Source organism: Pteropus medius, unplaced genomic scaffold, assembly GCF_902729225.1.
Source record: "Pteropus medius unplaced genomic scaffold, Ma_sr-lr_union100, whole genome shotgun sequence".
NCBI lineage: Eukaryota > Metazoa > Chordata > Mammalia > Chiroptera > Pteropodidae > Pteropus > Pteropus medius.
This window is the reverse complement of record NW_024350923.1, coordinates 72,319-97,030: the sequence shown is the minus strand read 5'-3', so window position 1 is coordinate 97,030 and position 24,712 is coordinate 72,319. Positions and strand designations below refer to the sequence as shown.

General features: G+C 60.9%; 2 protein-coding genes across 10 annotated transcripts in view; one reads left to right on the top strand and one right to left on the bottom strand.

Moving 5' to 3' along the window:
- Positions 1–989: 989 nt before the first annotated feature.
- Positions 990–10,757, top strand: RNH1 (ribonuclease/angiogenin inhibitor 1). Of its 2 annotated transcripts, none has more exons than XM_039840424.1 (10): positions 990–1,127; positions 5,723–5,828; positions 6,977–7,147; positions 7,315–7,485; positions 7,893–8,063; positions 8,137–8,307; positions 8,486–8,656; positions 8,905–9,075; positions 10,230–10,400; positions 10,498–10,757. In XM_039840424.1, exons 2-10 carry the CDS (start codon positions 5,743–5,745, stop codon positions 10,583–10,585), a joined length of 1,371 nt encoding a protein of 456 aa, XP_039696358.1. In that variant the 5' UTR covers positions 990–1,127; positions 5,723–5,742; the 3' UTR covers positions 10,586–10,757. The 2 variants fall into 2 exon arrangements, with proteins under 2 accessions (XP_039696358.1, XP_039696359.1); XM_039840425.1 differs by lacking the exon at positions 990–1,127 and adding an exon at positions 3,402–3,468.
- Positions 10,758–12,096: 1,339 nt separating this feature from the next.
- PTDSS2 (phosphatidylserine synthase 2) overlaps positions 12,097–24,712 on the bottom strand; it is a 30,718-nt gene continuing 18,102 nt past the window's right edge. Inside the window, exons 3-12 of one of the 8 annotated variants that reach the window (XM_039840422.1) lie at positions 23,615–23,697; positions 19,298–19,365; positions 15,289–15,423; positions 14,860–14,910; positions 14,308–14,421; positions 14,071–14,189; positions 13,549–13,663; positions 13,309–13,454; positions 13,037–13,222; positions 12,097–12,872 (exon numbers count right to left, since the gene is read on the bottom strand). In XM_039840422.1, the coding sequence (XP_039696356.1) occupies positions 12,713–12,872; positions 13,037–13,222; positions 13,309–13,454; positions 13,549–13,663; positions 14,071–14,189; positions 14,308–14,421; positions 14,860–14,910; positions 15,289–15,423; positions 19,298–19,365; positions 23,615–23,697 (1,177 nt within the window). In that variant the 3' untranslated portion in view covers positions 12,097–12,712. Of the gene's footprint in view, positions 13,223–13,308; positions 13,455–13,548; positions 13,664–14,070; positions 14,207–14,303; positions 14,422–14,859; positions 14,911–15,288; positions 15,424–19,237; positions 19,366–23,614; positions 23,698–24,712 lie in introns of all 8 variants that reach the window. The other 7 variants (XM_039840416.1, XM_039840423.1, XM_039840417.1 and 4 more) reach the window with 7 other exon arrangements.

Sequence of the window (24,712 nt, the reverse complement as noted above, 5' to 3'; positions counted from 1 at the left end):
AAGATACTGTGACAGTCAATCTGATAACCCAGATGGCTACTAAGTGGCTAATATACAGAGAGTGTTTACAACATGGAGACAGTGGACAAAGGGACGATTCACATTCTGGGAGGGACAGTGAGATGGCACAAGGTTTCATCATACTACTTAGAACAGCGTGCAATTTAAAACATGACTTGTTTATTTCTGGAGTTTTCCATTTAATATTTTTGGACAATGGTGGGCTGCAGATGACGGAAAGGACGGAAAGTGCAACCGTGAAGGCAGAACCGCTGTGCGGTAAAACTGACTGAAAGCGAAGGGGCAACCTTGACAGCACCCAGGAGCACATGTCATTTTCAAAGAAGCAACCAGGCTGCAGAAAGTACAGAAGCCAGAAGATAATGGAAGAACATCCTCAGAGTGCTGGCAGAAATAACTACAAACCTGTACTTCTATACCCAGTGAAAACGTCCTTCCAAATCAGGGGACACGCAAAGAAATTTTCCGAGAAACGAACTAGCAGAATCCATTAGCGGTAAACTTACAGCAAATGCAATACTAGAAGGTGTCCTCCAGGGTCTGTCCGTCGTGCTTGATGTTGTATCCTCTGCACCTACAACACGTCGGGTGCAAAGGAGCCACTCGATATTTATTGAACGAGTGCACTTACGTGTGACAACTGTCAACAGTCATTGACGTTAGGTGAATGAAACATTACCCGCAGGTTACAAACGCTGCCATAATGACGTTGACTCCTGCCACACCGTGCCTTGTGCCCCTGCCTATCACGGTATGTTTCTCTTTCGTTCTACGACGCAGCCGGTGCTCGACTGAGGGCTGTTGTGCAGAATCTTGAGACCGAGACTTAGACTTTGCTCCAAGTCACCGAACCCAGGCCTCTGCCATCCACGTTAACGTCACATCCCGGCACCGAGGAGGAGCTCGAGCTTCTGTCCACGTCCGAGGCCCTTCCACGCACGCGCGCGCGGCGGCCCACGGCCCCGCCCGCCGCCACGTGGGAGCGCCGGCCCCACGCGAGGCCCCGCCCCGCCGCTGGTCCCGACTGGGCCGCGAGACCTCGCCCCGTCGGAAGTGACCTGTCTCCCTCCCAGTGACAGGCCGGGGCAGTGCGTCGTCGTCTCGAGGTCAGTCACCCCCGCAGCCCGAAAGCCCGCGGGCCCGTCAGACGGCCGGCCGGCCTGGAGTCAGCCCTTCCCGGCGCCGGCCTTGATTCGGCCGCCTGTGTACGCGCGCGCGCGCGGGGGACGCCACTGCGGCCACACTGCCCGGGCGAGACGCGCGCTCGTCAAGCGGGGCTGGGGGCCGCGCGGGGACCCGGGCCGGCCGGGGGCGGGGCCGCGAGGCGGGGCCGCAGCGCCGCCCAGCGGGCGCCGGGGCACCGGGAGGACGTCAGCGCACCGGGAGGACGTCAGCGCGCCCGCGTGCGCGCCGCGCGTGCGCGCTCGCCGCCGGCCCTCCGCCCGGGGCACGCTGGGAGCCCCGGCGCGGCGGCGCTGCGCCTGCGTGGTCCGCGTCTTGGCGGGACTCTCCGAGCCCGGTCGCGGGTCTTCTCTTACCGTCGGTCCTTGTTCGCTGGCGCCCAGCAAGCTACACAAGCAAGGACTGGCCCAGCCAAGTAGTGTCCCAAACTGAGTGACACTTCACTTTCACCCCGCCGGGAACCGGCCAGGCCCTCCCCCGTCCCTCCGTGCTGCCCCCTGGCGGCCAGGAGGATTAAGCCGGGTCTGCCGCGAGCGCTCTCCGACGTCGGTGACCCGCATTGCAGTCCGCTCCCCACCGGCTGCCACCCGCTGCCCTCCTGGGAGGGGCTTACCCGACCCCGGCCCGCCACCCGGCACTCCCGATTCCCTTTTATTGTGCATTATTTCCCTCCTTTGCACTTCCCACATTTCAAATACTGTTTACTTCCTTTCATTATGCGCTCTGGACGTTGTGCTCTGTGAGGGCTGGCTGAGACCTTTGCCCTGCTTAGCTCGCCGACGTAGCGGAAGAACAGTGCTGGCACACAGTAGGTGCTCAATAACTGTTGGCTGACTTGATGACTGCCCAAGCGATGAGAACACACGGAGCATCCCTGTTGTATCAAGTGCGCAGAGCAGGAGGGGACGCCCTTGAGTAAGGAACTGCAGCCTGTTGACGCTGCAGTTGTGGGCGCCCATGGCGGTGACCTGCTCAGGCAGCGTCCGCTTCGGGATTTTTTTCATACATAGTGCTATACGTCTTGTGATGATTGTTTGAAAAATGCAAGAGCAACCTGGAAGGTTGCTCCCTGTCAGTATAGTCTTAACTGGCAGATTATGGGCGTGTTATAAATTATTTAACCATTTTCCTGCTAATAGATATTTAGGCTGTTTCCAAGTTACGAAAGGCTGCAAAAAGAAGTTTTGAACGTGTCCTCCAAGCTCATACGTGAAATCAGTATTTCTCTCCATGGATACGTAGAAATGCGTCTGTATGTGTTTTACGTAAGCCAAATTGCTCTCCAAAAAGCCTGTGTTATGGCGCGAACGATTCTGAGGCTCATGGAGCCAATTGAGATTAATTATGAACCTTTATTAGCCGCCGGTGACTGACTCTCTACCACGCAGGGCTAGATGAGATCAGCCTCGAGCTTTCAGAGGAGGCAGCTGCTAAAGCTTAAGGCCATATCCTGGTGGTCTCCGGAACAAGCCAGCAGATTACAGAAGCGCAAGTTGGCTGTTAGCATATCTTTGCCTGGAACAACACCCTTAATTAACAAGTAAATGGATTACAGAAGCAGACGTTGGCCTTCCTCACATCTTATACAATACACCTGCTAAACCACATCCAAGCAAGTAGGACAACTTCTGGTATCTAAAGATATTTCTTCCCTGTAGCTGACTTAGCTAGTTGGCTCACTTGAAAATTTTCCACCCTTGACACCTGGCTAATGACAGCCTCACCCATTTCAGCTCACCCACTACGAATATTGGTCAGTCAATCCCACCCTTCCCAGTCTGGCGGCAAAGAAGTGTCCGGTGTTTTGTTTCTGCGTCGGCGCTGCGTCTGCTGCTGGGAGCAGGCGCAGAAAGGGAGACGCGCGGCGGTCTCTGTGGGGGTTCTGGGCCTCCCCGCGCCTGCGCCCCCACCTCGGGCTAGCGCCGCTCGCGCGAGCCGGCTCGTCCGTGTTCTGGCAGAAAAAGCCGAGAGGCAGTCGGGGCCAGCAAGTGGAAAGTCAGATAGGGCCGTGGAGTTTGACGCTGGGCCCCGCGGAAAACAGCGACGCTTAATCGGGGCGAAGGCTGGGCGCGCGTCTAGGGAAGAGCGGGTGCGGCCGGACCGGTGGGGTTGGCCCCGCGGCTGGGGCGCGCTGGGGCGGGCCGCCCCCCGGATCCCGCCCGAGGCCCCGCCCCCTGTCCCTGCGGAAGCGGCAGGTGGGGTCTGCCGGGGCGGGGGCGGCGGCGGCAGCAGCATCGGCAGCGGCAGCGGCAGCGGCGGTGCGAGGTGAGGTCCGGAGTCTGGAGGTCCTGGGATTCGAGGGTCCCGGAGTCCGAGCGGGCTGGGTTGGGAGGACCTTCCGCGGCGGCGCCCCGGGGCGGTAGAACTCGGGCGACGGCCGCGGGAGTTTTCCGGGACCCGAAAAGGGCGCGGCCGGGCTCTCGGGTCTGAGCGCGGCCTGTTTCTTCCTAGAGTGACCGCGCCGGCCCCGGGCCCGAGGCCGCCCAGAGACACGCGGAGCCTCGGGCTGGCGCGGAGGGTGGCGGCGGCCCTGGGCGGCCCGGCTCGGGGCTCAGTGCGCCCGGGACACGCTTGGCCCCGGCGGTCGCAGGCGGCGGGCGCCGCCCCAGTGAAGGCCTAAGGCCAGCTCCTGCGGAGCCGCCTGCTGTCGCACTTCAAAGCATTGATTAGGGCGCTGTTCAGCGCCTGGACCCCAGACTTGGGACTATAGGGAGCAGCCCAGCTGGGGGCGGGGGTCCGACTCCACGTGAGCCCGTGGGCCTGAGATGTGCCTGTCCCGTTCTACCTCAGGGACCTTAACTGGGGGCATCTTTTAGAGGATTTTCAAAAGGATCGTTGATCCCCAGAGATTAAGAAACATCCTCCTGGTCCAAAGGCTCAACCAAGGGGACACCCCAATGTCTAGTGAAGCCCCGAGGGGATGCCTCAGCTCATGGGTGCCCTTTTTCTGTCCTGGTTGTTAACCTCAGACTGGATTTCGGGGGAGGGCACAGCTTGGGGAGCAGTGTGGGCCCGGAAGCTCAGATGGTCCCTCTGCAGGGGAGGGTCCAGCAGCCCTCATCTCCCCGCTCCCCTGGCCTCTCTCCTCCACCTTGACTGAGGATTCTGAGTCAGGGTTGGGGTGACCGCACCCTGGTCTCCCATCAGGGCGGGTTCAGTGTTGCTCACATGCTCTGGGCAGTGGGCTGGGTGGAATCTGGGTCCTCCGAGTGACAGTTGGGTGACCATGACCAGTCAGACACCCTCCCCAGTTTCAGTAGGGCCATCTGCTGGGACCTGCAAACATGAGTTTTGCCTGCTGGTTGGCACTCGGCAGGAAGGGAACTGGAACCTTGCTGAGCCAGCCCTCCCCACTGTGGGCCCTGGACCAGCCGGCCCTGGACCAGCCGCCCTGGGTTGGAGGCGGGGGAGGAGGGAGCCTGCAGTGAGGCCAGGCAGTGCCAGGCTGGGACACAGATGCCTGACACAGTGTTCTCAGGAAGCCAGGGGTTTTAGGGAACCAGGACCTCGCACAGGCTGAGTCACCCTGTGGGGCAGGGCCATTCCCCCAGGCGGCCCAGATCATTTCCAGGGCTTTCTGTGGCTCTTGAAGGAAACAGCCCCCGGCTTGCTGCCAGGCCCTTCTGCTGGTCCCGCCTTCAAGGCCACAGGCTTCTCGTTTATTCAGGTTCCGACCAGTCCCCAGTGAGGTTGGAGGGCCTGTGACCTGCTCCCATCTACCGCTGGCCACAGGCCTCACTCCTTGCCCAGCCTGCCTCACAGCCAGGCTTCTCTGTGGGCGGACCCAGGGTGGGGCAGAGGATGTTCCCTGGCCAGTGCAGAGTCCCAAGCCCCTGGAAAGGGGTAGCAGAAGCTGGCCACCCAGGGTGTGCAGGCCACTGGGCCTCGGTACCCTCTCCACCTGCTGTGTTCTGTTCTAGGCTCCTGTGGCTGGTGCCTCTTGGGGAACTGTTACCTGACCACGGGAACCTGTCCCTCACACCAACCTGCTTCAGGGTGATGAGGCCTAGGGTGCTCGTGTCTTGGGGGGCCTCTGGCTCCGTGGACGGCCTAGCCAGTGCACCCCTCTTGTTGTCAGTTTCCCTGGCATCGCCAGATTGCCAGTCCTGTGCACCTGGCTGGGGGCCACACTTGTGTCCAGGCTCACAGGCCACGTCTCCCACCCCATCCTTGTCCAGGCAAATGAGAGGCAGGGGCTTCAGGTGGCAGGTGCAGGTCCCGGCCCGCTCTGGGGCAGGGGGTGCCAAAAAGAGGGGTGCGGGAGGCCGGAGGGTGAGTGCAGCCTCTGCTCCCACAGCCACGTCTCCAGAACTGTGGCCCGCGGTGGCCTTCGCCAGTGGGCACAGCCCCTTGCCCTCCCCCGTTCCCGCTCCGAGGGACTGAGGGAAGGAAAGAAAGTGCGCGCCCGGGGGAGGCCGAGGCGTCTCCCGCGACGTCAGCCCACCTGCAGGATGTCCGGCCCCTCAAACCGTGACGCTTGGGCTAAAATCGTCTCCTCCTCCCTCTGCCTTCCGCCCAGAAAACTCCCCATCCCTCACCATGAGCCTCGACATCCACTTTGAGCAGCTGAGTGACGCCCGGTGGACAGAACTCCTGCCGCTGATCCAGCAGCACCAGGTGGTCAGGTAGGGACACTCTCGCCCGGTTCCTGAGGGTGGCCGGCAGGCCGGGGCCCACACGTGGGCATGCTGCGAAGGCCCCTCCGCTTCTGGAGGTAGGAGGTACACTGTGGCTTTCACAGGGCGTGAAATGCTGTCTTCTTTCCCAGCCATCTGAAAACGGACGCCCGTTCCCGGCTCAGGCCTGGTGGGCAGGGCTCAGTCCGCTGTGTCCATCCCTGCTTGTCCTCAGACCCAGTAGTCCTCGGGCTTCTCACCGAGAGAGAAGCTGCCTGCTTGTTGTCTCTTTAACGGGTCTGAAATCAGTCTAGGTTCTCAGAAGAGTTCTCAAGACAGTTGGGGCGCCCTGTGTCCCGCTTCCCCTGAAGTCAGCACCCCATCCCCTGGGGCCCTGGTCAGAACGAGGAGCCCCACACAGCCGCCCTGACACCAGTGTCACCGGCTTTCCCAGTATCTTTTCCTGTCCTCGTTCAGGGTCCTCCGTGGCATTCGTTATCACGTCTCCTTGGCCCCACCATCTGGGACGGCCCCTCTGTCCTTCCTTGTCCTTGGCTATCTGCCTCTTGGGTCGGCTCAGGTCTGGAGAAAGTCCCTCTGATGTCTTCCCTTGGCTGAGCCACACATTTTGGGCAAGAATACAGAGATATTCGCTCTGCCAGGCACATCATATTGTGGAGTGTATGGTCCCAGTGACACCACGTGGTCGCCCCATCACGTGACCACCTGTTAAGGGGGTGCATACCAGTTCTCTGCTGTTTTTCCCTCTAACACGTAGCTGGGGTGAGACACCCTGTACTCCGTGCGTGTCCTGTGTCTGCCCAGTGTTGCCTTGTGACTTTAGCTTCCCTCGGCAGAGCTTGCCACCATGGTTGTGGCTGGGCCTTTGCCTCACTGGGGCTTTTAATGGCGTCATTCCTTCTATTTGTCAGTTGTCACCTTCTGTGAGCAAAAGCTGGCGTCCCCCCCACCCCCTCGCATTCAGTGTCCCACGCAGTTCGTTGTTGCTCCAGTCCCGTGCTCGGGCCCTGGCTGGCCGTCTGGTCCGGTCACTCTGTTTCACTTACAACATTGTGGTTGTGACCCACCCTGTTCTCGGCTCACTTCTGGGTCACGATCTGCCACGTGATCTGGCCATCTGAGTGTCTTGTCCGCAGGCTGATCGACTGTGGCATCACGGAAGGGCGCTGCAAGGACATCAGCTCTGCCCTCGGGGACAACCCCACCCTGACGGAGCTCAACCTTTGCAACAATGAGCTGGGCGACGCCGGCATGCGGCTGCTCCTCCAGGGCCTGCACAGCCCCACCTGCAAGATCCAGAAGCTCAGGTGAGCTCCAGCCCTGCTACCCAGTGAGGGTCGAGGTGCGGAGACCCAGCTTCCTTGTGCCTGAGGCGCATCTGAGGCCCCCCTGCCCGCTGCGGGTGGCCCCGAGAGCCCGTCCGCAGGGCCGGGCTGCGTGGTGCCCCTGTGACGGCCGCATGCTGCTCCCACAGCGTCCAGAACTGCGGCCTGACAGAGGCTGGCTGTGGGGTCCTGCCCGGCGCGCTGCGCTCCGTGCCCACCCTGCGTGAGCTGTACCTCAGCAACAACCCGTTGGGGGACGCAGGCCTGCAGCTCCTGTGCGACGGCCTCCTGGACCCCCAGTGCCACATCGAGAGGCTGCAGTGAGTTCTCCTTGCCCTCCCCCAGCCCTGCACCCGCCTGTCCCTTGGGCAGGTACCCTGCTGGCACAGTGGCTGTAGGGAATGTTGAAGGAGGGGGCTCTCGGGGGCCTGCAGATGTTCCTCCTTGGTGACATTTCCTCTGGAAGGAGCTGGCAGCTGGCCTGTGCCCTTCACTTGAGTTTGGGGCAGCCTGGCACAGTGAGCAGGCAGGCGGGCTCCACAGAGGCAGGAGGCTGAGCTGGGAAGGCCCACGTGGAGGCCCCTGGACGCGGAGCTTGGGGCGGCGCTGCTGGTCAGTGGGTGGTGTCTGGGAGGGCCTGGGTGTCTGCGGGGGCAGGGGGGAGACTGAGGGACGCGCCTGGACCACACCGCCCCGGGCGCTGGGATGACTGCCCGCCGGCCCCCAGGGTGGAGTACTGCAACCTGACGGCCGCCAGCTGCGAGCCCCTGGCCGCGGTGCTCAGGGCCAAGCGGGAGTTCAAGGAGCTCATGGTGAGCAACAATGACCTGGGCGACGCCGGCGTGCGGGCCCTGTGCCGCGGCCTGGCGGACTCTGCCTCCCCTCTGGAGTCGCTCAGGTGAGGCCGGGTCTGGGGGGTGGTTCGGGGGTGGGGGATGGGGCAGCTGCCACAGCGCCTCCTGTGCCCTCAGGCTGGAGGGCTGCAACCTCACACTGGCCAGCTGCCAGGACCTGGGCAGCATCGTGGCCTCCAAGGCCTCCCTGTGCACGCTGGAGCTGGGCGACAACAAGCTGGGTGACGCAGGCATCGCGAAGCTGTGCCCCGGGCTGCTGAGCCCCAGCTCCCAGCTCCGGACCCTGTGGTGAGTTGGTCTCTGGACAGCTGGCCGGAGGGTCTGGAGTAGCCCTGACACGCTATTTTCTGAGCACCGCCAGTTCTCTCCCAGGGCTGTGGCAGGTGGCACGGGGAGTGCCCAAGAATGTTGCACTGGGCCGGTGTGGCCCTTGGTGGCTGTGCAGTGACCAGGCCTCCTCCTGCAGGCTCTGGGAGTGTGACATCACGGCCAGTGGCTGCAGAGATCTCTGCCGTGTCCTTAAGGCCAAGGGGAGCCTGAAGGAGCTCAGTGTGGCCGGCAATGCAGTCGGGGATGAGGGCGCCCAGCTGCTGTGCGAGAGCCTGCTGGCGCCCAGCTGCCACCTGGAGTCCCTGTGGTGAGCGCGGGATGAAGACCCCCAAGGGGAGGGGCCCTGTGAGCAGGGAGATGGGGCCTGGTGGGGACAGTGCCGGGGCTGAGGACCCAGGTGCACTGCTGCTCCTGAGGGCGACGCAGGAGCAGGAGCGGTCATCGAGCTGCAGGTGCCCCTGTGAGGTGGGAAGGTGCCAGCGGCCCTCGGGGCGGGGGTGTAGGTGACTCCCCAGAGACCCGGAGGCGTGGCCCAGTCCTGTCCGTCTCCCACAGGGCGAAGTCCTGCGGCTTCACGGCCGCCTGCTGCCAGCACTTCAGCGCCATGCTGGCCCGGAACACGCGGCTCCTGGAGCTGCAGCTGAGTGGCAACAGTCTGGGGGACGCCGGCGTGCAGCAGCTCTGCCAGGGCCTGGGCCAGCCCGGCACGGTGCTGCGGGTGCTCTGGTGAGCGTGCGTGACCGAGCGTGTGCGCATGCTGTGGCATGCTGGTGCGGTTCCCTTCGTCACCGGCCCTCCCTCCCGTGCAGGAGCCCAGTTCTGCACGTCCCTCGGGATCCCGTCTGCTTTTGCTAACTGCCACCTCTTAGCGCTTCCGGAGCGGACTCCGAGGGGCAGTCCCGGGGCCTGGCTTCTGCCCCCAGGAGGACGAGGCCCCCGGGCTGAGTCCCGTCTGCTTCCTGTGGGGTCATCTGTCGTGTTCTGGGGTTCAGAGCTCCTTGTCCGACGTGGGCCCGGTTCGTTTTGTGCCGGACTCGTGGCCAGGCCTCTGATGGCCTGCCTGCCTGCAGCGCTCAGGAGCCCCCCGTTAGGGGTCAGGGTCGGGCCCACGTCGCCCATTCCTGCTGCCTGTCACCCTTCGTGTGTTCTGTGTCCTGGTCTGTGCCTCTCACTGGTGGCTTTCGAGGACACCTGGTCGTCCTGGGTGGAGCACATGTTGAAGCTGGGTGTGGGAAGCCCTAGCCCTGAAGGCTGAGCCCGTCCAGCTCTGTGGCTGGTCCCCACAGCCTTTCCCTGGATTCTGGAGGCCTTGGTGCGCTGGGCATCTCCTGTCACCACCACCTGCCCCTCCCCTCGGCCTCTGTGGCTGCCACCTTCGCCGGCTTGCCCACGCCGGCCCCTGGCTCTCAGGTAGTGAGGAAGTGAGGGGTACAGGTGAGGCCCTCTGGGGGAGACAGCCGCCTCCAAACTGCCTTTCTGCTGTCCTCCCTCGTCATGCAGCGTGTCCCCTCCCAGAGGCCCCTGGGTGCCCAACTCTGCCAGCGGAGGCTGGGGGCCTAAGTCCGGGACGTGCCTGCGGCCTCAGGTCAGTCCGTGACTGCCGCTGTCACTGTGCGGAGCTCTGAGTGCCCTTCCCACCTTTGCGGTTCGTTCAAGGCCACCGAGAAAGCCACATGCTCAAGGCTGAGGTCTGGGGGACAGCTCTGATCCGGGGTCTTGACGTGCCACGTGCACGTGTTTCAGGGTCCGTGGGCATGGTGGCGTGTGAGTCCCCTCGCCCTCCATGTTCAGGTGCTGGTGCAGGCCCAGGTCACTTGGCCCGTTAGTGGCAGTCTGGGGGTGTGCCCTTTGTTCTGACTTCTGCCCTGCTCTCTGCCCAGCCTGGGGGACTGCGAGGTGACCAACAACGGCTGCAGCAGCCTGGCCTCGCTCCTGCTGGCCAACCACAGTCTGTGTGAGCTGGACCTCAGCAACAACTGTATGAGCGACATGGGCGTCCTGCAGCTGGCGGAGAGCCTCCAGCAGCCCGGCTGTATGCTGGAGAAGCTGGTGTAAGTGACAAAGTTGTGTGGTGGGCGGTGTGGCCGGGAGCGGGGGGACAGGGTGACGCAGGCCATGGTCCCAGCCCACTCCCTGACCTCTGTGCAGCCTATTCGACACCTACTGGATGGAGGACACAGACAACCGCCTGCGGGCCCTGGAGGAGAGCAAGCCGAGCCTGAAGATCATCTCCTGAGGCCCCCGGCCCCAGCTCTGGAAACCTGTTCCGCCCGCCATTGTCCCCCATGGGCGCCTGGTCAGCCCTAGGGACTCTAGTGTCAGCTCTGACTGAAGAGAAAATCAAGTCAACTTAGGGAAGAAAATTTTGGACACTTTATAACTATTAAAGCACTTTTTAGGCAAGAGGATCCTTGTCCTTTCTTGTGCGGTTCCCGCGAGACACCCCGTGTTGGGTGGGGTGCCCCTGTGGACAGTCTTGCTGCCCCAGACCACAGACTTAGCAGCCAGAACAGTTCACGTCCTGGGTCCTGGCGGCTGCCTCCGTCACTTTCTCGGGGCCTGTCCTGGAAGTTCGGTGAGGGCCGCCACGCCGAGGCAGGTGGGAAGCGCAGCCCTCGGGAGCCGGGCTTGCCGCAGCCAGCAGTCTGGCACTGGTCGGCGGCTGGCACAGCCCTGTGTGGTGGGCAAGCAGAGCCTACGGCCTTGGGACAGGGGGCCAAGTTCCACCCTCAAGTCTAGCTGGCCTCATCTTGCCAACACGGGTGACCTGCCCTGACTGGCAGGCAGGAGGGACCCACTGGACACAGCAGCTTCCAGTGTCCAGCGCCATGGCAGCCCTTCAGAGCCCCAAGTGCAGCTTCCAGTTGTGACCCCTGCCCCGCCAGGAACGAGGCAGGACACACACAAGGTGAGCCTGTGGCATCTCGTGCCAGAGACCACAAGTACCAAGACCCGCGGACTGCCTGAGCCGGGCTTGGGACAAGGGGAGCGAGAGGCCACCAAACTTCCCCCACTGAAGAGAGGGAGGCTGAGGCCCAAAGCAGTGATGGTGCGTGAGGCGCCACCCCCCCCACCAGTGGTGCTGGGGGCACAGGACTACGTGTCTGTGGTGCCGACGCAGCTCCTCCACGTAGTACAGCCAAGCCGGCCAAGGGCGCGCCTCAGGACGTGCCAGGCCCCGTCACCACTAGCAGTGCCCAGCGGTCCCAAGCACCCCCTGTGAGTGCCCCGGGACTGTGGCCCATGCTCCCACAGCGCCAGGGCCACAGGAGACAAAGGCTGGGGAGCTGGCAGAGAAGCCTCAAGATCATGTGAATTGGTGAGGTAAGCTGCCGCCACGGCACAGCCGGGACAAGTGCACGCGCAGCCCTTCCACGGCCGCCCCGATACCCACAGGCCCAGGCCCCAGGCCTGTTCTCATCTCTGCAGTTCTGACTCCCCCTAAACCAAGGAAAGCCAGCCCTCTGAGGCCAGAGTCCTCCTGGGGGCAGACTGGGTCCACCCCAAGAGGGCAGGGAGGGTCCTCACAGCCGGGGTGGGGACTTGGGGACCCAGAGCTCTTTTCACTTACGGGTTACTTTTCAGAGCAGCTGCACCCACACCCAGGTTCCACTGGGGGTACAGCTGGGGTGGGAGGTCTGTCTGGGCCCAGCAGCCCTGCCCGCTGGGCTCGCTCCCCCTCTGGGAAACGTCGCAGGGAGGCAGGCGTGGGCGCACGGCGGGGCTGGGAGTGCCAAGGACACGAGCCGCAGGCCACTGCTGCTTTATTTGTTCTGTTTGCTCACAGAGATGACCATTGGGTCCAGGCCAGAGACCCCATGACCCTCTGCCCACCCTGGGCACCTGGGCCTTGGAGCTTTGGACGCGACGCCACAGCGCCCTCTGCCGCGTGCACACGCCTGTTGGTGGAGCTGGAGGGAGCCTCCAAGGGAGCGGCTCCGGGCCGCATGTGTCCACCTGTCTCCGCCACCTCGCATGTCCGTGGGTTGGGCACCGACACAGGCCGCCAGGGGGCCGACGGGCACCAGCAGGGAGAAAGGGGGCCCAAGGGCCTGGTGTGGGCCCAGAGGCCAGTGGGCCGACCACGCAGAGACCCCAGCCACACCTGCCAGCCCGAGAGGCACAACTCTTAAACACACGCACCCTCCACACGCGTCCCCCGCACACGCCACACGCATGCACACATGCCGCACGCACACCGCAGCCTGGGCTGGACCGCCTGCACGCCCTCCTCACTGAGCCCCGTCATGCACACGCACGGAGAAGAGGGAAAACCCAGGAGGCAAGGCCCGTCAGGCTCCCGGCGGGAGTCACAGGGTGCGGGGAAAGCAGGCCAGGGTCCTGGTGGTCACGAAGGGCAGTGTCAGTTCAGAGCCGGCGCCCCCTCCCTCTCAGCCTGCGCTGGCTCCGGGGGGTCGCCCGGTCCAGGCGGGTGCCCGTCCACGGGGCCAACAGCACCGCCCTGGTCACTGCCGCTCTGCTGCTTCTGCCGCCGGGTCTCCTTATACCGCAGGGTGATGTCCCTGGGGGCAGTGGGGACTGTGTCACTGACAGCCGGCCTGCAGAGGCCCCGCTACACTGCTCTGCTCGGCCGGAGTGGGGAGCACAGAACCGCGCAGGACCGCGCCCAGTCAAAGCCCAGCTGGGAGCAGGTGGCAGCCTGCGCGGGCCGCAGGGGGCCGCTCACCGCAGGAAGAAGCGCCAGACGGTCCAGGTGAGCACCAGCACGGAGCCGAGCGTCCAGCACTGCGCAATGTAGAAGGGCAGGGACAGCGTGAGCGTGTGCGGGTCGTACTTGACCACGATGAGCAGCTCCGTGGCGGTGATGGCGGCCACCAGCCAGGCCTGCTGGCCCAGCTTCTTGTGCGGCTTCCTGCAGAGGGAGGGCTCGAGGTTGGGGCGGGCGCGGTGGTGCCAGCTCCGCCCCCGGCTTGTCCCGCCCCGGCCTGCGGCCCTCACGGGTCGTCCATGAAGTCGTAGATCTCCCGCATGGCCACGCCGCCCACGTTCACGAAGAAGACCAGCCGCAGGAGGACCAGGTAGTGCTCGGGGGGCAGCCACAGCACGAACTTCAGGTAGAAGGTGTTCAGCTCTGCCAACAAGAACTGCGGCAGAGGGCGTGGGCAGCGAGCCCCCACCCGCCGGGCCCCCACGTGCCCGGCCCCCACCCGCCGGGCCCGCCTGAGGTCGGCAGCTCACCACCAGGATGATGCCGCACACGGCCAGCCAGCGGCGCAGGCTGGACGCCGGCTTCCACTCGAAGCGGACCCAGCTGTAGGGCGTGAACTGGAAGGCGATCCTCTTCATCTTGCCCCTGGGGGCCGGAGGGCTCTCAGCCACGCCCGTGCTGCTCCCTCGCCCCATCCCCAGAGGTCCCCGTGGCGGGGGGCTGGAGGCCCCATACCCCAGCCCATCCCACTCTTTCCCTGGACGGTTCCTTTCTATTAAAACCAACGTAAAACTGCCAGGGCGCCTGCAGCCACTTCGGAGCAGGCGGCAGCCTCCCAGGAAGGCCACAGGGGGCGGGGCTGCGATGTTCTGGCCGCCTGTTCCCAGTTCCCACGGCAGCCCAGGGTCAAGTGCCAGGTGGAGATTCCAAGAGGCAAAATCCTCGTCTGTTGCGCCCCCCCATTCCCGAAAGAGGCACCGGATGGAGCAGGGCCTGGACCCTGGGCCACCCCCAGGCCCCACAGATGCCCGGGCCCCCATGCAGACACGTACTTGTACGTTGGAATGTTCCAGAGGCCCTGCCACTTGTACGTCTTCAGGGACAGCCACTTGAGGGTCTTCATGCCGCAGTAGATGCCCAGCCCGTTGCAGACAAGCACGTCCATGATCCACTGCGGGAGGAGGGCGCCTGCGGACCCCGCTCTGTCTCGCCTGGGCCGGGGGGCCCTGCGCCCCGGGGAGCCTGCTGGAGGCCGTCGTGTCTCCCGCCCCCCGGAGCGCCGCACCTACGTGGTCCCACCAGCACTCGCTGAAGTTGGGCAGCTGGTGCTCCAGGCTGTACTCCAGGAACTCGAACATCACACTCACGACCGTGCACGTCCACCAGTCGCGGATCATCAGCGTCTGCAGGTCGGGCCGACGGGGACGCTGCGGGTCAGCCCTCCCGCCACAGCCCCCCACCCAGCAGCCCGACGGAAGGCTTTCGGGTGACCTCTCGGTGCGGTGCGTCCGCTCACGCGTCCAGGGCCCGAGGGCATGCCAGGTGGGCCCCACGCTCATGAGCGGCGTGGGCATGGTGGCAGAGGCCTCGCAGGGTTTCTGCCCGCGGCTCTCACAGGCCGCACCATGCCAAGGACAAGCCGCAGGTTGGGGTCATACCCGGAGCTCCCAGGAGGTTTTACGAAGCCTCTGGACAGCTGGCTCGTCTTGCACTGTGGCCCCCGGGCCCGTGCCCTCCACACCCCGACCACTCTGAACGTCCACCCGCCACGAGAAGCGGCCGCAGAGCCCAGGGTGGGGCTGAAAACCAGGGGATCCCGCCCAACAGCGCGGTCACCGTACCTTCAAGTACCAGCCGAGGAAGTGTGCAGGCACGAAGCCGTCCAGCTTATCCTGCAGGGGATGGGACGCAGGCCTCGCACAGCCCCCGTACCCCATCCTCGTGACCCCCTGTGGTCCCCAGCAGCCCTGCCTAGCACCAGGTCGTGTGACGTCCCTCAGGGGCCCCGGCAGCCCCCTCGCCCCCTGTGCACACCCTGGCTGGCTCCCACCCAAGTCCAGGGCCCCAGGGCACCCCACAGCCCTCTGAGGGACGAGGCCAGGGGCTTGCACACATGCTGTGGGTGGACGACACACCTTGACCCGAGGAGAGAAAGGTGCCCTGCAGTGGGCACCCGCCCACCCATGCGGTCTGAGTGACTCGGGCTCCAGAGAAGCCCCCGGCGGGGCAGCCCTGGGCCCACCCCACGCCTGGTTCTCGGCCGACCTTACCCACACATTGTGGAAAGGGTCGGTCTCGTTGTCTGGGTCGTAGATGAGGCAGTTCCCCCCGTAGTCCCTCTCTGGCAGCGGGACCCCCAGCTTGGGGTCAACATACTTCAGAAACTGGCGGCCGTCCTGGACAGTCTGCAAGGTCAGTGTAGCCACACACATGCACCGGCCACGTCCCTGACAGCTCCAGCTGCACGGGCGGACTGGGGCGTGCGGTGCACAGACAACACCTCCACCGACTGTGCGGGCACATGCCGTCCCCCAGGCAGTCCCAAGTCCCAGGTGACGCTCGCACCCCACAGGACCATGCTGCATGGGTCACAGGTGTGCCTCCCATGGGAGGGGCAGGGGTGGCCCGAGCACTGGGGGGTTCTCTTTGCCCCCCCCCACGCTTCGCGCGGCCCCAGGACAGCCTTTCCCAGACACGTACACACCAGCATCAGCCAAACGGTCCCGAGACGGCACTGACGGAGGAGGGTGGCCCACAGCAGGCGGCCCACTCCCCCTCCGGCCACAAGCTGGGCCACCAGTCCACAGGGAGCGGCCCCACGTGCCCAGCATCAGGACCCCATCCCCACACCCCTGCCCCGAGCAGTAGCCAAGGAACAAAGGGGGGATGCTCAAGCTGCATGGACAGGTGACACTCAGACCTGCATCCTGTCACATGACTGAGGCCCCTGTCCCTGACTTGGGGTCTTTGGAAGTGACCCTCAGACAATGACATGATTCATAACTATTTGCCCACATGTGCTGTGGCGACCACAGGATCCGAGGGTTAGGAGGGCTGCGTTCCTGAGTCAGCCGACCATGTCAGCAGAATCCGGACATTGCAGCAAAAGTACAGATGACGTCTCTCATGAACGGGGACGCAAAGTCCTCAGTGAAACGCTAGGAAACTCCACCCAGCTGTACAGAAATGGGGTTATCCACATGACCAGTGGGAGTTACACCAGTAACACCAAGTTGGTCGAAAATAAGAAAATGAATCGATGAAACACACCATATTAACAAAGGGAAAACCACATGATCACCACATTTGATGCAGAAAAAGCATCTGACCAACTCCAACACCCTTTCATAATAAAAAGACAAATTAGGAGCAGAGGGGACCATCTTCCACGGAATCGTGGGGCCTATGAAAAACCCACAGCCGACGACGTGCTACGTGGTGACACGCTGAAGCCCTTCCCCTAAATCAGGGACACGACGAGGCTGTCTGCCTGCCGGTCTGGGGGACGGCGCCTGAGACTGTAGCTGGGGCAGCACAGGAAAAAGAGAGGAACCGGGTTGGAGAGGAGGGACGTCCTGACACCTGCTACGGCACAGATGCACCGTGAGGACACTGTGCTGACTGAAATGAGCCACACGCAGGACAATCACCGTGTGATCCCACTTACCTGGGGTCCCTAGAAGTGTCAGTCACAGAAACAGGACGTAGGGGGTGGTTCGAGGCTGGGGGCTGAGAGGAGTGTTTCATGAGAGACAAGCGTCCCGGTTTGAGGACTCGGAGAACAAAGATTCTGAAGATGGTGGCGATAATGAGCGGCAGCATGCGTGAATAGCCTAATACTGAACTGTGTAATGAAAAATAGCTTCGATGGTAACTTTGTGTTACGTGTATTTTGCTAAAATTAATTAAACACACTGTCATAAAACTGAAAATTGCACAGAACTACATTCGTGTGTGCGCATGTCAAAGTGGCAAAGTGTGACAAGCGCTGTGGCCTGAATCGATGTTAATCTCCTGGTGCGGCACTGTTGTACGTTTATGGAAAATGTCACTCTTGAGGGACTGGGTGAAGGGCACACGGGACCTCCCTGTACAATTCTTTAGAACTCCTTGTGAATCAACAATAATTTCGAAATAAAATATTTTTTAAAAACCCTCAAAATGGAGGAGATCTAAATGTAAAATCTAAAACTATGAAACTTTCAGAAAAAAACAAAGGAGAAAAATCTTAGTATCTTAGTAACATGACATTAGAAAAAAAAATTTTAGACGTGACATCACAATCTCAATCCAGAAAAGAAATGAGGAAGACCACTGTTAAGGAATGAAGGACAAGCTACAGACTTGGAGAAAATATTTGCAAATCACAAACCCAACAAAGGACTTTATATCAAGACTATATAAAAATCTGTCATAACACCATAAAAACCCAGTTTTTAAAAAGGCAAAAAACCTGAACACTTCCGAGAGTGGATGTCTGCGTGGCTAATAAACACATGAGAAGTTGGGTCAACATGACCAGCCACTCCAGAAACGCAAATCAGGACCGTGCTAAGCCCTGCTGCCTGAAATGAAGCATCTGGCATGTGCCGACAAGGGCGTGACCCCTGGATCTGCCACTGGGCTGCTGGGAGAGCTAACGGCCTGGCCCGCAGGGAGCTGTGCTCACCGCAGCCCCGCAGCCCCACAGGCGACAACTCCCAAGTGTCACCACCTGGTGACTGCGCGCAGGTCGCGGAGACCACTTGGCATCACAAAGCAGCGGAGTGCTGAAACGCACAGGCTGGATGGGTTTCAGAGGCATCGTAGGGCCCCGGACAGGAGATGCTCAAAGGCGAAACTGGGGATGGAGAAAGAACCCATCAGTGGGGCCGGGGGCTTGGGCCGGGGAGACGGCAGACTCTCAGGAAGGGACGTGAGGGTGTCTGCGGGGGCGGGGCTGTGTCCTGCCGGTGTTTATGCAAATATACACAGGTGTTAAGACTCACAGAACTGAACACCTGCCCTAAAAAGTGAAATTTACCAGCCACACAGAGTTTGAGACTGAATTAAAGTGCTTTGTAAATTGAAGGTCACCATCGAAATGCATTCATTAGATTAAGCAGAACAATCAATACCAATAAAACAGACACTGGTGGCCACAAATCCTGATCCAACATTTACTAAGGAGACAAGCTTCTAACTGCCACCCTGACCATCCTGCACAACGTGTGCCAGGAGGGAGAAAGGCACACAAAACCACACTGCTCAACCACAAAATCAAAACCAAAAAACCCCAGCGAAGACTGGCCCTAGGTCCACCTCAAACACTCAGAGGACCCCGCGCCATGGGGTCGGATGTGCTTCTTCCCCGGCATGTGGCTCCGGGCCCAGATCTGGAGCACCTGCCACTCAAAGCAGAGGCAGCCCAGCAGGCACCCTCATAGGAACCAGTTGGACTTGCCCGGCCCTGCCCACACTCGTCTGGCCCAGAGGCCGCCAGGACAGGGTCGACGCAGCACGGCCTGACCCAGGGGCCCAGGCCCGCTGAGCTCCAGCCGGGGACACAGCCTCTGCTGAAAGGCAGTGGGTCCAGCTTCTCACAAACGGATCCTTCTGGAGGGTCTTCTTGCAGACTCTGCCCACTTTTGTTAGGGTCCAACCATGCCTCTGTGGACCCTGAGAAGGAATGTATCTACCAAGAAGGACTCCCAGCAGTTAACTGGGAGCAGTTCACGACCAGAGTCCAGCGGCCGTTGCTGACAGAGGCCCCAGAGGCCCGGCACACACTGCATTTCAGGAAAGACACAGACTGAACCTGGAGGCTCCTGTCCTCTGAGCCAGCCCTTATAAAGGACTTCCTGGTACTGGCTCTTGACCAATGGGCAGAGAGACGTGTCCCATCCGATTGGAAGTTGGCAGCTATACCGCACCTGTATCTATACTGAACAATCAGAGCAGCTCCATACCAACCAATCAAAAAAATCTGAGACTGGCCAATCAGGACAGTGCTATTCAGACGAATCGGACCGTGCAAATTTGGATTCCTCGTCCGCACAGAAATGGGCCCATCGGGGACCAGGGCAGGAACTTCCCTAGAAAAGCAGCCTCTCCTCTAGGTCCAGGATGCTCTTTTGGTTTCCTGCGGTTTGCAAGCTGCTCACTCCAACAGTTTCTCCTCTTCCCCGCACCTCAGACTGGAGGGGCCGATGTGCAAAACCTCCCGTCACCTTCACTTACCTGGGGGCCACATGACCACCTGAGCTCCCACAGCACAGCCAACACAGAGGAGCCGCTTACCTGGAAGAGGATGAAGATGAGGAACAGCTCGTAGACCACACTGGCGCACAGCCAGAACCTCCAGTAGGCTGCAACACACAGAGCGCGGGGCGTCAGGCAGCCCCAGGCCGGCGCCTGCTGGCAGAGTCCGCCCCGCCGTGGTCCTGGCCACCCGCGCCATCTGTTCCAGCCCCGTCGTCCCTGGTAGGGACTTTATAAAGCAAGACGTAACTCGGAAGTGAGCCCAGTTTCTCTGACTGTTCTCTCTTCCTCTGTCTTCCATTTCCGTCCTCAAATCTTTTATTTCTCTTTATCTCACCGCGGTGGCGCAGAAGGCCCCTAAGCTGTGGGACAGGAGCACTGCCAGCAAACACCCTGTCCCGTATTTACTGGCAATGCTCGCAACCCTCAACCCCGGATAGGTCTGCAGTGTGTTTTTGGTGGATACCCTTGATCCTGTTAAGAAAACCTTTTAATTCCAGTTTGCTAAGTTTTTATCATGAATGAGTATGTAATTTTACTTTTCTGCATTTAAGAGTATCGACTCTTCTCTTTTGTGTTAATGTGATGAATTACATTAATGCATTTTCTAACGTTGAACCAGCCCTGAATTCTTGGGACAAACCCGGTTCAGTCACGATGATTTGTTTTAGGGAACACAGCCTTCGATTTTAATCGGCGCACTTAGGGACTTGTCCCTCTGGTGACGATGTGAGCAACGGTATATCATATGCTCAAGAGTTGCTAAGAGGATAGATCTTAAATGTTCTCAGCACCAAAAAAACTGAAATTATATGAGGTGATAGAGGTGGTAACTAACCCTACTGGGACAACCATTTCATAATGTATATCGAATTCTTGTTGTCCACCTTCGACTCACACAATCTTGTGTGTCAATTATGTCTCAATAAAGCTGAAAAGAAAAGACCTTGCCCATCAAAACTTTTGTTAGTCTGCTGTTCACACCCTCAAATGGCAAACGCGTTTTTCACTGGGGATGAGGTAACTGGTTGGACATCTAGAACTATTCTGAAATGCAAATGGTAACTTTCACCTTCTAAGAACCTTGTTAATCCTGTTTAATAAAGGCCCAAAATATCGACTTTCCCTTTGCTTGTGTGTGTTAAAAAATAAATAAATAAATAAAAATCACCAGCCTACTTTCAAAAACTAATTCACTGCACAGGACAGAGGCGAGAGCCTGGTCACAGAGGACTACAGAGCAGGAGACTGTCTGCAGAAAACTCCTACGGTAAAAACTGCTTCCGGGGCTCGGATATAGAAAAAACAAGGATCAAAGTCTTAATTCTGAGTCGAAGTATAGGGAAAGCCCATGCTCCCTGACTCAGCATTTAAAGTGGCTCCCTTGGACATTTCATCGCCTACAAACTGAAGTAGTTAACTCTGGAAGATGCCACCAAAAGAATAAAAAGACTAATAACCGTTGGAAACAAGCCAACAAACAAAAAACCTGATGCGCCTTGAATAAAAAAGGGGTGCTCACGATCTTTTAAGAGGCTCTGGAACGGAGACCCCGAGACCCAGGCTGGACCACTGTTGCTGACGGGTCATCTAGCGCTCGCCCGCCCCAGCTGGGGGAGGGGACCGGAGGGGCGGGCAGCAGCCAGGGGAGCAGTGGGGGGTGCCAGGGCCTGATGCGCCAGACCCAGAGTGATGGATAGGCAGGCGCCAGGCGTCACTGCACAGGCGTGTCCCCACGAGTCTCCAGGGCCAACCCAGCACCCTCGGCGCCCGTGCCTCATCTCCTTGCCACGGGGAAACGGCCACGGAGGTTTAGGGAAGGAAAACTGGCCTGCACAGGCAGGAAACACAAACGTGGAGCATTTGCTAACAGTTCCGGACACTGGGGACAAACTGTTGAGGCGACACTTATTCATCCTGCTCTCAAGGAAGGAAAAGCTCGGGAAACTCCCTCTCGCCCAAGGGCTGCAGAAGCGGCTAAAAGGGCACCGTGGTGGTGGGGCGGGTGGCGGGCCCTCTGGGGCAGGGGGTTCCCGCACTCAGTTCCCAAGGGGCTCACAGACCGCCCACCCGAGGCTGAACCGACGCCTGGCGCCTCCGCACAGCAGCCCTCGGCGCGGGCCCCGCGCCGCCCCATCCTGCAGGAAGGCGGGCCATCTCAGCACCCACTGCTCTCACCCTGTAGCACCTGCCAGGGCCCCAGACTTGCCTGCCCCTCCCCAAATACCCAGCAGGCCCTCTTCCAGTCCCTCCGCCAGGGTCTCCGGTCCCCTCGAGATCCTGGGCTTGGCTCCCCTGGCTTGGCACCTGCTCCCAACACTTATTTCTTCCTAGACACTTGACTCCAGCCGCCTGCGGCCCTGAGAATGCCCCGCCGAGCTCCAGTTCGCAGAGGAGCCCGAGGACAAGGACATCAGGAAGGCGCCTGCCTCCCTCTGAGATGACACCCATTCCCAGCGAGGTCCCCCACCCCTGGCCTGGGCAGCACTGACCACATGAGCCACCTGAGGAGGTGGACGTCTGCTGCCGGTCAGGGGCTAACGAGACGTCTGGAAGGTGCTCCAGGACAGGCTCCCGCCTTAATTAAGTCAAAGACTGGCAAGGAGACCTGGAGTGTGCGCGAAGCCGCGGAACTGAAAGGCAGAGCAGGGCTCTGAACGCGGACCCGGGGATGTCACGGCCTCTGCGGAGCGACCTCGTGCAATGCTCACCCGGCTCCAGGAAGACCAGAGTCCTGCCAGGTGACGTGAGCCAGACCGCACAGAGCCCAGGGTCTCCTGGAGCCCGGGGAACCGGTGCCGGGACGAGCAGCTGCGTGCTGGCCGGTCCCAAGGGCAGGGCTGTCTGTCCCGCGGGGACTGCATCTGCGACCCGGCCCGGCGCCCACAGGGGCTCACCGGGCCGTCAGCCACCGCCAACTACAGACCAGCTTCGGCTGAGCCCCTGGCAGCTCTCACTCTTCCTTTCGAATCGACGCGACCAACTTAACTGCCCCTGGCCTTCCACGCGACTCCGGTGGTTTTGACGCTACCGCCTCGCTTTCCCGTCACACCGGTCAGGAGCCCAAACCCTCTGCGGCAGGACTGGGTGTGTCAGACACTGAGCAGGTGGAGTTGGCCGCCCCCCCTCGCCTCGCCTACCCCTCAGGTGTTGGCTGTGCCCTGCAGCCCAGGATGCTTGCCACTGCCCCGGGGCCAGGGACCATGCAGGGGCCAGTCAGCACTCACGTCCCCAGCAGGCACTAAAGGGGCAGAGGGGCCGGCGACTGCTCAGACCCACCGCGCCCACTGGGCCCTACAGACACGTCCCCTCTGGAGGGCCCTCCGGTGACATCTACTGTGGGCCGGCTCATTACCCAGCCACTTCTCCTGGGACTCTGCTACACGCATACACAGACGTCTGTGTGAGGACTCGGTGCAGCCTGGTTTACTACAAAAAAATGGATACCCCTAAATATAGAATTACATGGAACTGGTTAAATTAACTGTAGTACATTCAAATGACCGCTAAACAAGCAGCCATTGAAAGTCCAGCTGTCAAAATAAAACTCCTTTGGCATATAAAAAAAATCCAGCTGTCTAATTTAAAAAAAGGAAATGCTAGTGTTAAATCTGATATAAACCCACACATGACACGATTCCAATTTTTTTAAAGCTATGTACCTGTACAAGGGTGCAAACACATCAAAACAGTGGTTATTTTTTGTGAGTGGTCTGTAGTTTTACTTAAAACATTTCTTGTATTTTCCAAATTTTCTACAACAAATACACACCCTTATTGAGACAGAAAAGAAACGTGTTACTAAGTTGTGACCCTTCAGGAAAGCCACCCACACGCCCTGCCCCAGTGAGGCTGGGGCCCTGAACCAGCTGGGCCCTGGGGGCCAGGACAGGACAGAGTCGTGCGAGCACGCCCTGCAGCTCTGTGGGGTCAGAGCCCCCGGAACCCCAGGGGCAGGTGGACAGAGACAGGAGAACTCCCCGCAGATGGCTCCTCAACGGCAGGGCAGACACCTCACGGCCGACAGCACAGCCACCCGTCCGAGCCCACACCAGCCGCACTGGGCGGCCCAGGAACACCTCGGTCTGCAGGAAGAACCTCTGCCTGAGAGGACAGGGCCACTGCAGGGTGAGGAACACACAGACCTGGGCTGAAGGCGATCCAGCAGCCGAGAGAACTTACAGGTGACTTCAAAACGCAGCCCTCGCCTTCCTCAGATGACAAGTGTGGGTGGCCCGCAAAAACGGGACAGGAAGAGGGGAAGCAGGACATTCACACCCAGCGGCACAGACACAGAGCGACTGCTCAGAAAAGAACCGCCACGTGGCACACACGGAAAAAGAAACGGCAAGTTACCTGGGTGAGGTCTGGAAAATGGCCCGTCTTTAGCTTGTGTGACTCCAAAACATAAGAAAACCAAAATACTGGCCACAATACCTCTGCAAATAAAGAACAAACAGCCCTCAGTGTGTGAAAGCGCAGGCCCACGCTGGCTTCTTCAAGGCAGGAGGTGGGCGGTGGGAGGGACCCCCAGGACGCCCACTGTGGTAACAGCCCCCGACCCCAGTGGGACCTTGGGGGACAGAGCCGGGTGACGGGGCAGCAGGGAGGGCTGGCTGGGCCAACTCCAGCCCCCGGCCTAGAGGGCCCCCATTCCAGCTCCAAGTCCAGGGGCAGAACCGCCCGAGGGAGCAGACGCCCCCCCGGGGGCTGTGCGCTATGCACACGCCGAGTGCCACACCACCAACATGCATGCCTCACGCTTAAGGACACGAAATGAGGGGTGCTGGTTCCTACGGAACCCCGTGTGGACACGTGTGATAAACCGGGTCGTTTTCTCCTGCTAACCTGTCCCGTGTTGGTCACTGGTCCAGACGGAACTCAGAAGGTGGGAAGGAAAAGAATTTTTCTGCCCTGAAAGTTTGGCCAGCCAGCTACAAGCACGCGCTGCTGCGCCCGAGAGGTCAGGGCCGGGGTCGGGCGCAGGTGAGCGCGGCAGGTGAGCGCGCCGCCCTGCCCTGCTCTGGCCCAGGCCTCGGCTGCACCGCACCGGGCGGGACTGCGGGGCCGAGTCCTTGCTCCCTCTCCGGCACTTAGATCGGCACGAACGTGTCCCTGTGATGCTCACTTCTCAGGCCCAGCAACTGCTGCGTTTTGAGTCTTTCCTCCCGAAAGCAGTCGTTTTCCCTGCACCTGTGTCTTCTGTGCTGTTTGTCACAAGAAAGAAGTACGGCCGGGACAGAACACCGGCGCAGGCCCCCGCAGCCTGCTGGCCAGCAGCCTCACAGGCTGCAGAGTTGAGCGGCTCTCTCAGGACAGGAGTCTGTGGAGACAAACTGCTGTGGGCCCCTCTCTCTCAAAGCCGGATGAGGTTGCTCTCTGTCTTGCTCTACGTCCTAGGAGCTTGGCTCTGTGACCAGGGCAGACAGACTCGTGAACCCCCGTCTCAACCAT